A 14,557-nucleotide genomic window follows, 5' to 3' on the forward strand; every position below is an offset into this window, starting at 1 on the left:
ACAGTTTCTTACAATTATGAATTATGGTTCAGAGTGATTTTTTTCAGAACTCAACTCTGCTAACAGCCCTGTCCTTAACCTGATCCAGTTGTAAAGCAAAGGAAAATAACTCTCTCTTGCTCCCTAAAAATGTCACACACGAAACAATCTGGGGCTGGGACATAATGAAAGGCAAAAACAAACAGATAAAACAGAATTCTACACATCTGTAAAATCTGCCTGCCTTCCACATTCTTTCCCCCTTTTTTTCATGGAGATAATCCCCCCCACCCCACCGCCGCCATGGAGGTAAATGATGTATGGGAGAGGACAGAGCAAACTGCTTGAAAAGCATGAAGCTTGGAGATGGAGTTCCAGTGCATCGACCTTTGCACCAACTATCCTAATGACCTTTAGGGGCTTTGGGAATAGAGACAGTGAGTAAGGGTCTCTCTATCTGTCCCTACTCTATGACCCCTGATCTGACTCTTCAGCACTTCCTGTGCTGAGTCACAATCCTTCCTTTCCTCTTGGAGAGTAGATAGAGACCTCTCTCTCCTCACCTATTCTTTATGTAGTCCTTTAGGTCTTTCCTATCCAAATTTACTCAACCAATAAATACTTAGTATTTAGTTCTACAAGAATCTCCATGTGTTTCTCTAAATAGCTGCCACAACTAAACCATCTCTGTAACTGGAGTGTGTGCTCTCTTCCCATTAACAACCCCCAACATAAACTGTGTGGGACCTCAAAGTGGATGGTTTAGGAAGGTCCAGTAGACCTTGCCACCACTGCCAGTCATCTGGGCAGATGAAGGTTCAGCATATTCCTTAAGGCATATGTCGGCTGCCATGTATGCGAGTGAGTGCATTGACTGGATATTTACGGATCCACCGTGAAAACCACAACTGGATGCATCTTGTATGAAATCTTGCAATTTAATACACCTCTGAACATCACTCATGATCTTTGCTCATTTTTATTCTGAAAACCAAAGCAGTCCCAAAAAGTACAAGTAAATATCAATATTTTATAATATATATATATTAGTTATCAACACTGCATTCCATGCAGACTATCCATACTAAACATACTGCCTCAAGCTTTCCCGCCCCATCACCTGAAATTGAATTATGCTGTAAATTCAAGTATATAGAAAGAAATTAGACCTTGAATCACTGAGAAATAATTAATTTGTTGCTCAGATCCTGCTCCCTGTGGAGGTTAACTGAATGGGTCATTGATTTAGGGAGTTGCTGCATGGGGCTGTTAACAGGATCAGATACGATCAACGCATCTAAATCCTGCAATGTTCATGCACTGGTTCTTTAGCCAGCCATGTATCTTCCAGAAGAGGAGGGGTGGAGACTGTTGGGCCACCACTGAGATTCACTATCAGAACACAATACCAGCTTTTGCATTTTCAGTTCAGCACTAAAGTGCTCAAACAATAGCTTGTAGAATTCCTATGTAGGCACATCCTTATTGGAGAGGAAGACCAGAGCTCTCATGTTCTGCTTCTCTTCATTAAATCCCCCTTTTACTCTTTAAGACTATGGACCACTCTTACCCAAGAATGCTGGGTGGACAAATATAGTACCTCATTCTTTTGTCTCAAGCATCTCTTTCAATTCCTGCTCCATTTTACCTGGAATACCAAGAGCTGTGATAAATGAACAGCAATATATCCATTGGCTGACATACTGAGCAAGGAAACATAGGCAGAGCATTGTCCGTGCTGCTGCTGCTGCTGCTGCATCAGTGTTAACTTTGCCAACAGTGTTGCAGAACAGGGCAGTTCTGGTCCATCATAAAGTGGGACATCATTGGAAATAATGGGTGTTGTGTTCTGCAACTGTGTTTGCGCAACTTTACAATGGAGGGAACTGCCTTGTTCTACAACACTGTCGGCAGTGTTTACACAGACACAGCAGCACAAATGGTGCTCCAACCGCCTGCATTTCCTTATGCAGTATGTCTGGCATGTCCAGCACTATTCTTAGGAAGATCAATTTGGATGCAAAGTTGAGCTGTGTTGTGTCTTATGCACATTTTTTTCCTTAAAAAAAAATCAGCACAGCAAGGAAAGCTTGGACCCTGACAACAGTCCCAAATCCAGTTTGTCTGTCTCTGCATCGCTTATATTGCTTTACAATTATACAAAATCAATTATATACTGTACATCATATAATTTGCTCCTGAGGACATCCTTTGGGCAACTCTCAGGGCCAAACGTTACCGTAACTCTATCGCTGCCACCGACCCAGTTCTCTTCCCAGGGTTTCCAGGTGATGTTTAAGCTAAGGCTGACGTAATGTCATTACGCTTGGCATTTTCCCACTCCCCCACTTAATGGCAGCCAATAGAAAAGCATGAATGCAAAATGTGATACAATCACATCACAAGCTGGTCATACATTTCCTGGAGATGTGGGGTTGGCAGAAGCCATTTGTTACAATAACGCATGAACTGGCCCTCAGAAGATGTGCAAAACTTGTGCAGGCAGGCTCTCACCAGCGGCCCATGCAAGTACATTCACAATAACTTCAAAAAACACTTGTTATGATATTGTATTAAGCTATGAATTTTTCTGTCGGAAGAAGGGTTGGGATTGGAGGGAAAAATTGGGACTGACAACTGTGCCCCCAAACCTACAGTGCTTCTTGTGCTATAGTTCAACAGAACTTTCAGGGAAGCACACCAGCACCATTTTGTCTGACTGGGAGGCATTATAGTGAAGCCAGCACACAACCATTTTCTTCCCATAGTGTCTTTCGTGGGGCCATTCTTTCTGCAAAGAATGGAAACCCAAAGAACCACACATTTTCTAAGACTTGGGACATTTAAAGATGGCGGTTTAGTCTATCATGAACATTGATTGGTGGGTTTTTTTTATAGGCATCTTCACATCATTGGCCAACACCTAGTGCAGTTATCTGGCGATGGAAGGAGCGTTGCAGATCCACAAGTAGCCTTCAGTATCCCTGTGCTGAAGATTGCTTTGCACAGTGGACAGGGCGCAGTGGGGGGAGCGATTTTCACGTCTCTCTCCTCCCTCCAAAAGCCCTTTCCGCATGTATAAATATGTTTCTGAGGGCTGTGCGACCCTCAGGAACACATTTATACAAGTGGAAAGTGTTTTTTGGAGGGAGGAGAGGGGCACGACAATCACTCCCCACTCCCTGCCTGATCTGCCACGCAGAGCAGCCTTCGATCTAGAGACACTGATGGCTGCTTGTGGATCGGCAACCTTCCTTCCGTCACTAGACGGTTGTGCTGGAGGTCGGCCATTATCAGTACCCCATATGCGATCTGTGCTATCCCCGTAAAGTAGCAATTTATTTTAGTTGCTCAAATATTGTGACTTGAAAATGCTAGTGGAACAACTTGTGCAATGAAGAAAGGTGTACCAGGGCTGCTCAGCTTCGGTCCTCCTGCAGATGTTGGCCTACAATTTCCATAATCCCTGGCTATTGGCCATTGTGGCTGGGGATTATGGGAAGTATAGTCCAAAAACAGCTGGGGGGCCTACACTGTAGACAGACCATAGTGTGGCCTGTGGTTTTCTGCATAGGTGGTGACATCTGGGTTGGCTCTCAAGGGCATGCCGCCTCCTCTACTTCCACACCTGATCACACCTTTATAGCTTTGCCACTGTTGCATTCCCTGTTGCAGGTTTTTTTAAACTGATGTGAGCTTTATTGCTATTATGAGCTTTCACCCTCCCTTTCTTTTATTTTTAAAAGTGCAGCTGCTGAAGCAGCAAATCTACACTTCAATCCACCTCTACCTCCTTTGTTCCCCTACTGTATTTCCCCCATGAGCATTTTTTTGAAAATAAGGACTGACATAATGAGGAAAATTATTCAAAGCAGTCCAAATGAAATTAAAAGGACAGGTCAGACAATGCCACCCTGTTTAGTGGGACTTACTCCCAGGAAGGCATGTGTGGGATTGTAGCCAAGTCATTAAAGGACAGTTTTGGCCAGATAAATTATTTCAGGAATTAACAAGCAGCAAAATGTCCAGAGAAGTAGGAGATTCTTAAAATCATAGCAAACATTTGCTTATGTTGTCTGTTTCTGTTTCTTTTTTTTAATGACGGTACCTCTAACTAATGCAGTTGCACTTAAACAACCACCCTGCCAAGCTCCACAGGAGTCAGAGAAGACTCAGCAAAAGGGAGGGATGTGGGGAAAGTCTGATAAACGGGAAGTGCACAACAGTCTTTAAACTGAAAAAAGCAGACGGACTCTGTCTTTCTGCAGATGCCCAAGATCAGTGCTACGGGGAGGTGAAGGAAGTGGGAGGGACAGGAGGACGGATAGATGACCAAGTGGCAGAGTTCCACTCCTTAGTGTGCATGGAATATAACATGAAAATAAAAAAGAAATATGCGAGAACCAATACATGTGGAAGCTCTGTTTCTCTTCCACATGCAGTTCAAAGTGGAAACCCACAAAAGTAAGCGTGAAAAAACACTGCCTAGAAGCATCTTTATGTGTGTGTGTGTGAGAGAGAGTGTGTGTATCTTGATGTTCCATGGGACTCCTAAATAACAGACTGGTTTCTGATTCCCAATTTAAATACTGACTCCCGATTTAAATTCCTGATTCTGATCATGGGTTCAGAAATGGTGGTGGGCAGGGGACGGGAGATAATCTAGCTTCTAGTGATGACTTTTGAATTTATTAACAGAACCAGCCGCATGATTCACACATTATGTTCAGCACTTGCACAATGAGTGTATAGTGTACACAGGTACAGATCTGTTCACAGGTACAGTTATTCACATGTTATGTTGAACGCAGGTATAGCAGTACACTTCCTACCTGGTATCATGCATTTGAGGGGCCTGCACCCAGGTTCACTTTAAAAAAGAACACAGGTGCAGTCATTCATACAAAAACATGTACAAGTGTACAAACATCTGTACACTTGTACAACATAATGTTTGAACAGAGCTCTCATCCCCACATCATTAATATAAAGTAAGCCTTGATACTTCCTACTAATAAAGTTCTCTTGTTTTGTTCTGCCACTGACCAATGACCAGAACTGGCTCTTACAGTTGTATAAAAATCAAGCTAAACACCAGAGCCTATTGTGAAGTGGAATTAGCCATTCACAGCAGAAATAAGATGAGTTGTGGTGTTGTTGTTTTTAGGGTCTTATGCCATGTTTGGCACATATTTTATCCCTTGGCTGGCTCAGCTGTCAACTAGGGTGATTACTGTCAACAGAAAGGCCGCTTTAATTAATGTTTTCCTTCTCCTAGCTTGAATTTATACCACCATTACAGATAAATATGACGATGGCATTTCAGACCCAGCTTAAGCTCCCCCACAATCCACAAATGTCAGGTGCTGCATCTGATAAGTGCTGTGACCACAGTGAGATATGCCAACAGTGCAAGGCAGACCAACCATTCCATTATATTATAATCCACAAGACCCAACGTTATCTCCCAAGGCGGTGAACTTCAATATCTTCTATTTTCCCTTCTCAACCCCTTTTTTTGGACAGCTTCTGCCTTCACAAATTGCGTTTTTCCACCATTTGGGGGCTTACTATGTGTGGAGCATCACAGAACACACAGAGGCAAACGTGCTAACTTTCTGATTATTGTGATGCCTGGTTACAGTGGCCAACATCCAGACTAATGCTGTGCTTGCACAACTAGTGCAAGGATGTTGTGCCGGCTAAATGCACAATGTTAGAGACTTGTGTTTCAGCCTAGTGTTGCATTAGTGCAACATGTGTGTGGCAAGGTGGTGCACATCCTGCTGTGAAACCTCTTGTTCATAGGTTTTGCAGGAAATCTTTATGCAAGAGTATAACTGTGAACATCCCCATGGTTTTGTGCAGCGATGCAACTGTCTTGCACTAGTGCAATTTTGTTGTGCAAGTGCAGCACAATAGTCTGAATGGTGGCCACCGCCTGCAAAAAGCAGAACCTGCTTTTCACTGGCACTGTAACCAGGTACAGACTGGCAACATGTGGAACACCCAGTGTGGTGTGGGTCGCCACCACGGAAATAGTCCTGACTCCATTGCAGCTTTCCCTGCTGATCTATCCAGTGGCCACATGCCAAATCTGCAGGACTTCTCCATGCATTTAGGTCCTCATGTATCCATTGCAATTCTCTTTTGGGACATTCTTTTTAACTTTCTCCCTTGACTGTTCCTTCAGTTGTCATCGTCATGAAATAAACAGGAGAGACTGAGGCTTGGGAGACCCTTGAAGGCGCAGGAGCAATAAAACATAAGTATTCCTCAGCACTGGTCCGCTTCAACAAAGCCCTCTTTCTCATGGCCAGCTGACTCCACTTCAGTGTATGTGGTGTGGTTTCTGAACTTCATGGCAGGCCACTGGTGCGGTCTCCGCTATGGTGTGAAGAGAATAACAAGCACATTAGCATGTGATAAGAGAAGCTCTTTACAGACTCTCCGACCCTGCACACTCCCAAACTGATCCAGCAATTTCTTACAGGCACAGGAACTCTGTTGTGCATCCAGAAGGTTGAATCCAGCCCAACTAAGCACCACTGAAATCACTGGGACCTAATCTAATCACAACTAATTTTTCTCATTTATCCCAATGCTGCTTACTTGGGGTTCACTTTCATTGGATACAACCACTGGCAACAAGAGCTTCTGCATTCACTTCAACAGAGAGGGCAGCTGCATGCACAGACCTGTAGAATGTACAGAACTCCCCCCTCATCCATTGAAGGGTGGGGGGAGAGGGCAGTGTGGCCACATAGGAACTCTCTGTATGTACATCAAAGTGCACAAAGGGCTCTGGACTGAGGTGATGATGTCAAAATTCTATTCATTTCATTGAAATAACTTGCATAGTTGGCAGTGAAATGCTATTTTCTTTTTAATATCTCTATTAAGATACTGCCATGTTTTTTCTTTTGAATAGCATCTGAAGATATAGTTCAGGTGTGGGGACCCAGGTACATTCCAGTTCATTCTTCTGTTAGGCTCTAAACATGCCACCCCTGCTAACTGGGCAAAGATGCACCTTTTAAATGTGGTGATTCTATATATTTAGCAGGGGGAGAGCTACTGGCCCTATCCATTCCCAGCACAGTACCTCCAGTGACTGTTTCTGGTATCTATCTTAGGTTTCTTTTTAGACTGTGAGCCCTTTGGGGACCAGGATCCAACTTATTTATCTATTTATTTATTATTTCTTTATGTAAACTGTTTTGGAAACTTCTATTGAAAAGTGGTATATAAATAGTTGTTGTCAGCCCAGTAATGTTGCATACACACAAGTTGTGCAAATGCAAAAATTGTGTAAATGACACCACACAAAAGTAAGCCTGTTGGAAACAAGGGTTTATTCTTGTGTAACATCACTTGTGCCTGCACAGTTGTGCAGATGCAGTGTTACTGGGCGATGTATGGAGAGGAGAGCTGGTCTTGTGATAGCAAGCATGACTTATCCCTTTAGCTAAGCAGGGTCCACCCTGGTTGCATATGAATGGGAGACTAGAAGTGTGAGCACTGTAAGATATTCCCCTCAGGGGGGATGGAGCCGCTCGGGGAAGAGCAGAAGGTTCCAAGTTCCCTCCCTGGCATTTCCAAGATAGGACCGAGAGATTCCTACCTGCAACCTTGGAGAAGCCACTGCCAGTCTGTGTAGACAATACTGAGCTAGATAGACCAATGGTCTGACTTAGTATACGGCAGCTTCCTTTGTTCCTTTGTATGCTTGCATGGTATGTTAGCCCTGTGCTGACAACATGGGACTAATAAATGTGTGTAGTGTTCAGCATGCAGTGAAGCAGAGGTTCAAAGCTTTAATTCCAAAACTGCATCAAGAAAATGCTGGAACAAGTTGAAATAAGGGCTCAATCAGGGACAGTGACACAGAGGAAGGGAAGAATATGAAGACCTGGCTGGAGAGAAGAGAGAGCTGGAGAGTGGGAACAAAGAGCCCGCCATTTTTTCTACCTGTGTCTAAACTGGGATTGTACAACTTTGGCCCTCATGCAAATGTTGGGCTACGACTCCCATCATCCCTGACTACTGGCCACAGTGCCTGGGGATGATGAGTATTGTAGTGCAACAAGAGCTGGAGGGCCTCAGTTGTGCAGCCCTGGTCTAAACCCTTCTTCAGGTTGGCTACGACTAAGGCAGTGTCAGCTTCCTAGAGCAGGCAAATGCTTGACTAGGCGTCAACAGGTGAATTTTGGTCATTGCTGTTTAAGAGGGATAGACAAACCTGCAAGAATTGAGAAGAGCCCTTATTGTCTCTCACCTCAATGAAGAAGAAAGCAGCACTGGAGGTAGGGTTGCTGCTGATGTAGATGCCGGCAAGGATGATGGCTGCGATGAGCAGGACTGCCAGGACGATCCCCACAATTGTTCCTGTGTGCAGCTGGGATCTCACTTTCTTTGCAGGGAGGTCATCTGTAAAACCTGAAGATAATTTTTCAGGAGGGAAACAGAAGAGAGAAAAAGAATAATATAATGCATGTTTTCCTCAGATCCAGCAGCAACAGTAATCACAAAATAAATAACAGGAAAAGAAAAACAAATTGTTTAGGGTTAATGAGAGTGGAGGCCTGCTGCAGAAGCACAGCAGGCCTCTACTCTAATTAAACCCTAAACCATTAACATACAGCCCATTGTGGGATATTACCCACAATGGGCTGTATCCAAATAAAGGGATTTCTTTTTTTTAATTTCACAAATAAATATTTATTGGGCAACATCCAGACTAGGCAGTCATAAACACCACTGAAATCAGTGAAAGCTTGGAGATCCTGGGTGTCTTCAGGCTCTCACCTGAGCCCCATTAATTTCAATGGCCATTATGCGTCGTTCCAGTAGAGGCGGCAATATATCCGGCGTCACAGCTGCATACCTGGAAGAAGAGTTGCCACTGTAGAGAACCAGTGGTGGCACTCTCAGTGTGACTGTATTTATTCCCATTGCAGCAAAAAGGAAAACCTGTGGCGATGCTGGTAGTACTACAGTGATGCCGGTTCTCTACAGCGATGCCGTTGTTTCTGGGTCTGCTGTAGTGGCACCGCAAGCTGTACCGCTTCCGTTGGAAGTGCACATAATGGTGACTTAGTCATGACTAACGTAGTCTGTATGCTGCCCGTTATTTATATGATGCCACCTGTGTACATGGCACTTTACAAGCAATGACCAAACAGATCCACTGGGCTGAACATCTAAAGTAGACACAAGGGAGACGACAGAGGGAAGAGGAGGAAGCGGAAACAAGGATAAACTGGGGAAGAACATATGGTTACTTCATGTTCAAGTACTTCAGCTTAGCTACAGTATGGTGAGAAGAACATCTGGATAGTGACTCCTCACAGAATGTCCAGCTGGACAGATCTTCCCAGAGGCAGCTGGATTGATGGCAATTAGAATGCTTAGTGACAGGGGGGCGGGACTTGACTAAGTAGCTCTCCTCCCACTCTGATGTCAGTGGCACCTCTGGCAAAAAGTGAAGGGTGAGCACCATTTAACTCAATGGAGACAAGTTAGTTGCAACCAGCTTACATCCCATTAATTTCAATGGTACTTAATCAGGATTCACACCCAGGGACTTCAGGCTGCACCAAACCCTTTTAAACAACTGTAGTCCCTTCCAGAAGTATGCATTACAATTTAAAAACATAGCTAATCTGTCTGGAACTGGTAATACTTCAGCATGGTCTTGCTTTAGTGCATGGGTGGAGTGGGAATGGGAGCTCACAATTAAGGATATTTATCCAAGCAACTTTGCAGAATATGCCTATTTATAGAACATGAATGTTCCGAAATGAGGCACATTTTCTAACACATATTCCCTACAAAAGGTTGAGATATTAGCCCATCTCCTCAAACACAGCAGTTCCCTCTCCTGTCTTTTCTGCGTAAGTGGGGTGTCTGTACAGGCTGCATTACTCAGGAGTCGATGCAAGGTCCTCCTGCACTTATCCTGTCCTCATTTCAGAAACATTCTTTTGCACATTTTAGTAGTAAAGAGCCAAACTACGAGGAGAAATTCCTGTGCAGATTTATTTATTTGTGCTGCATTCTTTAAAAGTCCCCTCTCTGCCTCAAAACACTTGAAATGAAGTACAATGTTAAAACAAAATACAAATCATTTTACATTAAATCCACATAAAAACATCTTAACATAAGTAGTAAACAGCAACAGAACAGAAACACTATAAAGATGGCAAAATCTGCACTAAAATGAATGCATTAATGTTTGTTCATAAGTCATGCAGCAAGTTAAGAGGATAAAGTCAGTAACAAAGTAAACAATAAGACAAAAAAAAAAAGCTACAGCAATAAACCCATAGCAAATCAGCAGCAAAAGCAATCACAGACATGGTATGCAGGCCTAACGTCTCCATTAGGACTTGTGGTGCCATTGTTGCAGACCCAGAAGCAGCAGCACCATTGTAGAAAGCTGTATTTATTCCCCCTGTCTGTATAAACACCAGCATTCTCATATTTATTCCCACTGTCATGAATGGCAAAAACTGCAGTAACGCTGGTAACATCACCACCAGTTCCCTACGGTGGTGCTGTTGCTTCCAGGTCTGCAGCAGCAGTGCTGCAAGTCCTAATAGGACTATGCAACAGGTCATCAGCATCAGCTTGGCTGAAAGAGAACACCCGGCCAAGTGTGTGCCCATGAGGTTGCTGGTTCACTGGAAAATGCTATGGCAACCATGACATCTTCAGCAACGGCTCCCAAGACAAATTTAGCATGAGGGTTGAAGTTCTTTACTACGAGCGGCTTGGGGATTGGCAACACCACGACCACTTTCATGAGCTCAGCTAGGAAGTCTACAGAGCAACAGGATGGGTGGCACCCCCCTACAATCCCCAGGTTTTTCTGCCTGCCAAGGAGCAGACTCGGGAACATAGGAAGCTGCCATCTGCTGAGTTCACCTGAGCGTTTTACAGACTACAAGATTTGCAACGCTTAAAGTGTTGCAAAGTGTTACAGAATGAAGCAGGGGTTTGAAACCATGAGCGCAGCGATTCTCAGGCAGTATTATATGCAACATGACAAGGTTTTGCCTGTCCATATTGCCTAATACTGCAGCGGTTTTTCTAGGCAGGGAGCTTCCATATTCCACCTCTGGAGCGCATCCACTGGCCCCTCCTCCTCCTCAATTTCAGGCCAATGGGGTTGCGGAGGGAGAGGGGGATCACTGAAGGCGATGGAACTTTTTTTAAAAAAAACACACAACTTGGTGCATTTGCACAAATCTGCCAGCAGTGTGAAGGGCCATTCCAAAACAATGCCTTTTGTCATTGCAGGCTAGCACAGGACAAGCAAAGATAATAATAATAATAAATCCAATGGTGGGAGGAGGTGAAGGGGAGGCGAATGCTCCCCCAGTGAGGGCAAGCAATTTGAAGACATGGGGGGTGGTGGAGCAAAGCACAGAGGATAAACTGCTATTAAGGGAAGGGGCAGGCCAATGGAAAAGATTAAAATAGGGGAGAGCTGCATAAAGTCTGTATCAAGTCTCCCTACTATGGAAAAATACACCTACTTTCCTGCAACTAATTTACAACATTGTAGGGCAAAATCACATGATTATAATTTGAATCCAGGCCTGGGAAATGTGAACGACACCCTTCTGACAACGCAGCGACATTGGTGTGGAGACACAGCAATATGGACAGACACTTAGCAGACACGCTGCGAATACGTTACAGTATGTAATCTGGAAAGCACCCTGGCACAGTATTGTCTACTCTGGGTTCAGACAAGGGTTTCCACAGCCCTAACCAGAGATGCCAGGGATTGAACCTGGGGCCTTCTGTATGCAAAGCGGTGATGGTACACTATGGCACCATCCCTTGACAGAAACTACCTTTGATTTGCATCACCAGATATGTAATACAGGAGATAGAATCACTGCAGACAATGGTGAGTCTCCCCTCTCCATCTGTCTATTCCAGCTGGTGCTCCATAGAATACTTGACTGGTCAGCTGCACCAAATCAGGAAAACTAGCATTGTCCAGCTCAGTGATATAAGCAGGTAAGCAGCCTCCTCCACAGTTTGTTTATTAGCCACCAAATTGGCTTAAGCAACACCAAGACATATGTCCCCAGGACATAAACATTCTCAGGCTTCTGCATTCCCACAAAGCTGGACCATGAGAGAATTTGAAACTTACCTTCTTCAGCATTCTGGTTCAACTTGGTGTCATCTACAAGAAAGATACAAAAGTAGATGGCAAACTCACCCCCAAGTGCCCTGATTTTATTTTCTAATATTAGTACACTGGCTGCCAATAGCAAAGGGAGCCAGGAAACCATAATGTTTAAAAGTGGTATCCAAACATGGAATCCTTTTATTCAATATACAGAAAAGGCATTGAATAATTGTTACTCCATAGGCTTATCTGACCCTCTTAATCAGATAAGCCTATGGAAGGATATTCTTTTATAATTAAGAAATATGTGAAACCATTCTTTTCTCCCCTTTATCAGTAACCTGTCAGGAAGGCATGTATAAGCTCGCTACCTCCCTAGTCAAAGACCAACAATATACTTGCTTTTGCTTATTTGGATTATTGTATTGTTGATTTACTAGGGAGTCATTCACAAGTGTGCAAAATACATTTCTGTGCTATTTACTACTACTTCTTCTTCTATTACTAGTACTACTGGTACTACGACTACTATTTATATACTGCTCTTCAACCAAAGTTTTCAAAGTGGTTTAAAGAAAATCAAGACAAAATCAAAATGTATAAGAGGCTTCCTCTCCTCCTCAGCCTCCCCCCCTTCCTCTGGTTGGCCACGTCTGGGGCCTAAGAGCTTGCAGGCAGCAAGGGGTGGATCCAGGCAATGCAGTGGTGCACCTTGGTAATTTTGGCACCCAGACTGCCCCGCTGCAAGGGCCCCCACCGCCGTGAAGCCCTGCTGTGCTGAACTGGCCGGGATGTGTGTGTGTGAGCCAAGCAGGCCTCCTCCTCGCCCGTGTTGGGGGTGGGCAGAGCGGCCGCTGTGCCTGTCCATCCGGCCCAGTGGCCCTTGAGAACTGCGAGGTGCTCCAAGCCCGTGATGTCACAGGCTTGCGACTATTCCAACTGCGAAGTTGCGCTGGAGCATCTTGCAGGGATCACTTCGCAAGGGCCACTGATCTGGACGGACAGGCCCAGTGGCCGCTCCACATGCCCCCCCCGCCGCCACAGGGGGGAGTCCTTCTTGTCTCACCCCCCACCCAACGGCTACACACATGGCAGCTAAAATTACAGAAAAGCGGTGGTTCGGCGCAGTAGGGCCTCGCGGTGGGGCAGACGTGGGGTGGTGGCAGGAGCATCTGGTAATTTGGAGGGCCCCCTAGATCTCGGAGGCCACGGACCAGGGCCCCAAGGTCCAGGGATAAGAGCACCTCTGATGCAATGAGCAGATAGGGATGGAGGAGCTGGCCAGGGCCGGCCCAAGGCTCAGGGGTGCCCAAGGCAACGCCTGTACACCCGGGTGCCCCCAACCCACTTGGGCATTCTCCACCACCCGTCGCCCACCCAGGCTCCCTCCTGGCCACAGTGGGCAGGAGGGTGGGCGGACGATGGGGAGCATGCGCCTGCCCTCCTTGCAACTGCTTGGTGAGGTGGGTGAGCAGGGGATGTGAAACACCTGCCTGCTCTTCTGCCCTTCTTGCCGCCTCTTCCACCTGTCACCTTCATGGCAGCAAGGAAGGTAGGTGAGTGTTCATCACATCACCCACCTGCCCACGTTCACCATGAAAGCTATAGATGGAGGCGGTGGTGGTGAGGGAGGGCAGGCAAAGTGGAACACCTGTCCGCTTGCCCGCCATCCTCGCTGCCAGATCCTCCACCTGTTGCTTTCATGCTGGCAGTGAGGAGGGTGGGTGAGTGGGTGGGTGTTCCACATTGCCCGCCTGCCCTCGCCAGTCGCCACCACCACATAGTGGCAAGTAGTGGCAGGCAGTGGCAGCAAGGAGAGCAGGTGCACACTCCCTGCCACTCACCCACCCTCCTGCCTGCTATGGCCAGGAAGATGCCTGGGCGGGTGACGGGGGCGGTTGGGGAGGGCGCAGGTCACCACCCTTGCCAACTTGGCGCCCTAAGCAGGTGCTTAGCGAACCTTAATAGGTTGTGCACCATGGGCAAGAGGGAGGGCTTGGTTGGGGAAGATGAGTCTAGAGGTGAGAAAACGGGCTTGAAGCTGCTGTGGAGGCGGGGGCTGTGGCATAATAGTGTATAGCGCTTAAAGGGTTAACATGTTAAGAAGTGGAATTAGATAAAGGAAGGACTGTCTCCCCTGGGAGGCTGGTTCTTCCGTTCATGTTCTTCTAAAAGGGCTGCAGAGCTTTCTTTGCAAACACTACATAGTGTCAGAATGAAATCCTTTCTTTGAGTCAGCAAAGAAAGAATAATTAGAGCCACCCACAACAAAGAGTGAGTGGAAAGTGGGGGCGGGGGGAGAGGAGAGATTGTGATTGTTTGCTGCTGAAGGATACAGCCAATTGAAAATTTAAGGACGTAAGTTTGGAAAGCTATGGACCTTTTAACAAACATGGCCCATCTTCAGAAATATGATTTTCAAAA

The 14,557-nt window shown here is 45.6% G+C and overlaps 1 protein-coding gene across 1 annotated transcript in view; it reads right to left on the reverse strand.

Moving 5' to 3' along the window:
- Positions 1–939: 939 nt before the first annotated feature.
- Positions 940–14,557, reverse strand: part of PLXDC1 (plexin domain containing 1) — a 92,734-nt gene continuing 79,116 nt past the window's right edge. Inside the window, exons 12-14 of the mRNA XM_053266001.1 lie at positions 12,155–12,187; positions 8,258–8,418; positions 940–6,366 (exon numbers count right to left, since the gene is read on the reverse strand). Of these exons, the coding sequence (XP_053121976.1) occupies positions 6,256–6,366; positions 8,258–8,418; positions 12,155–12,187 (305 nt within the window). The 3' untranslated portion in view covers positions 940–6,255. The remainder of the gene's footprint in view (positions 6,367–8,257; positions 8,419–12,154; positions 12,188–14,557) is intronic.

Source organism: Hemicordylus capensis, chromosome 6 (assembly GCF_027244095.1).
Source record: "Hemicordylus capensis ecotype Gifberg chromosome 6, rHemCap1.1.pri, whole genome shotgun sequence".
In the NCBI taxonomy this organism is placed as follows: domain Eukaryota; kingdom Metazoa; phylum Chordata; class Lepidosauria; order Squamata; family Cordylidae; genus Hemicordylus; species Hemicordylus capensis.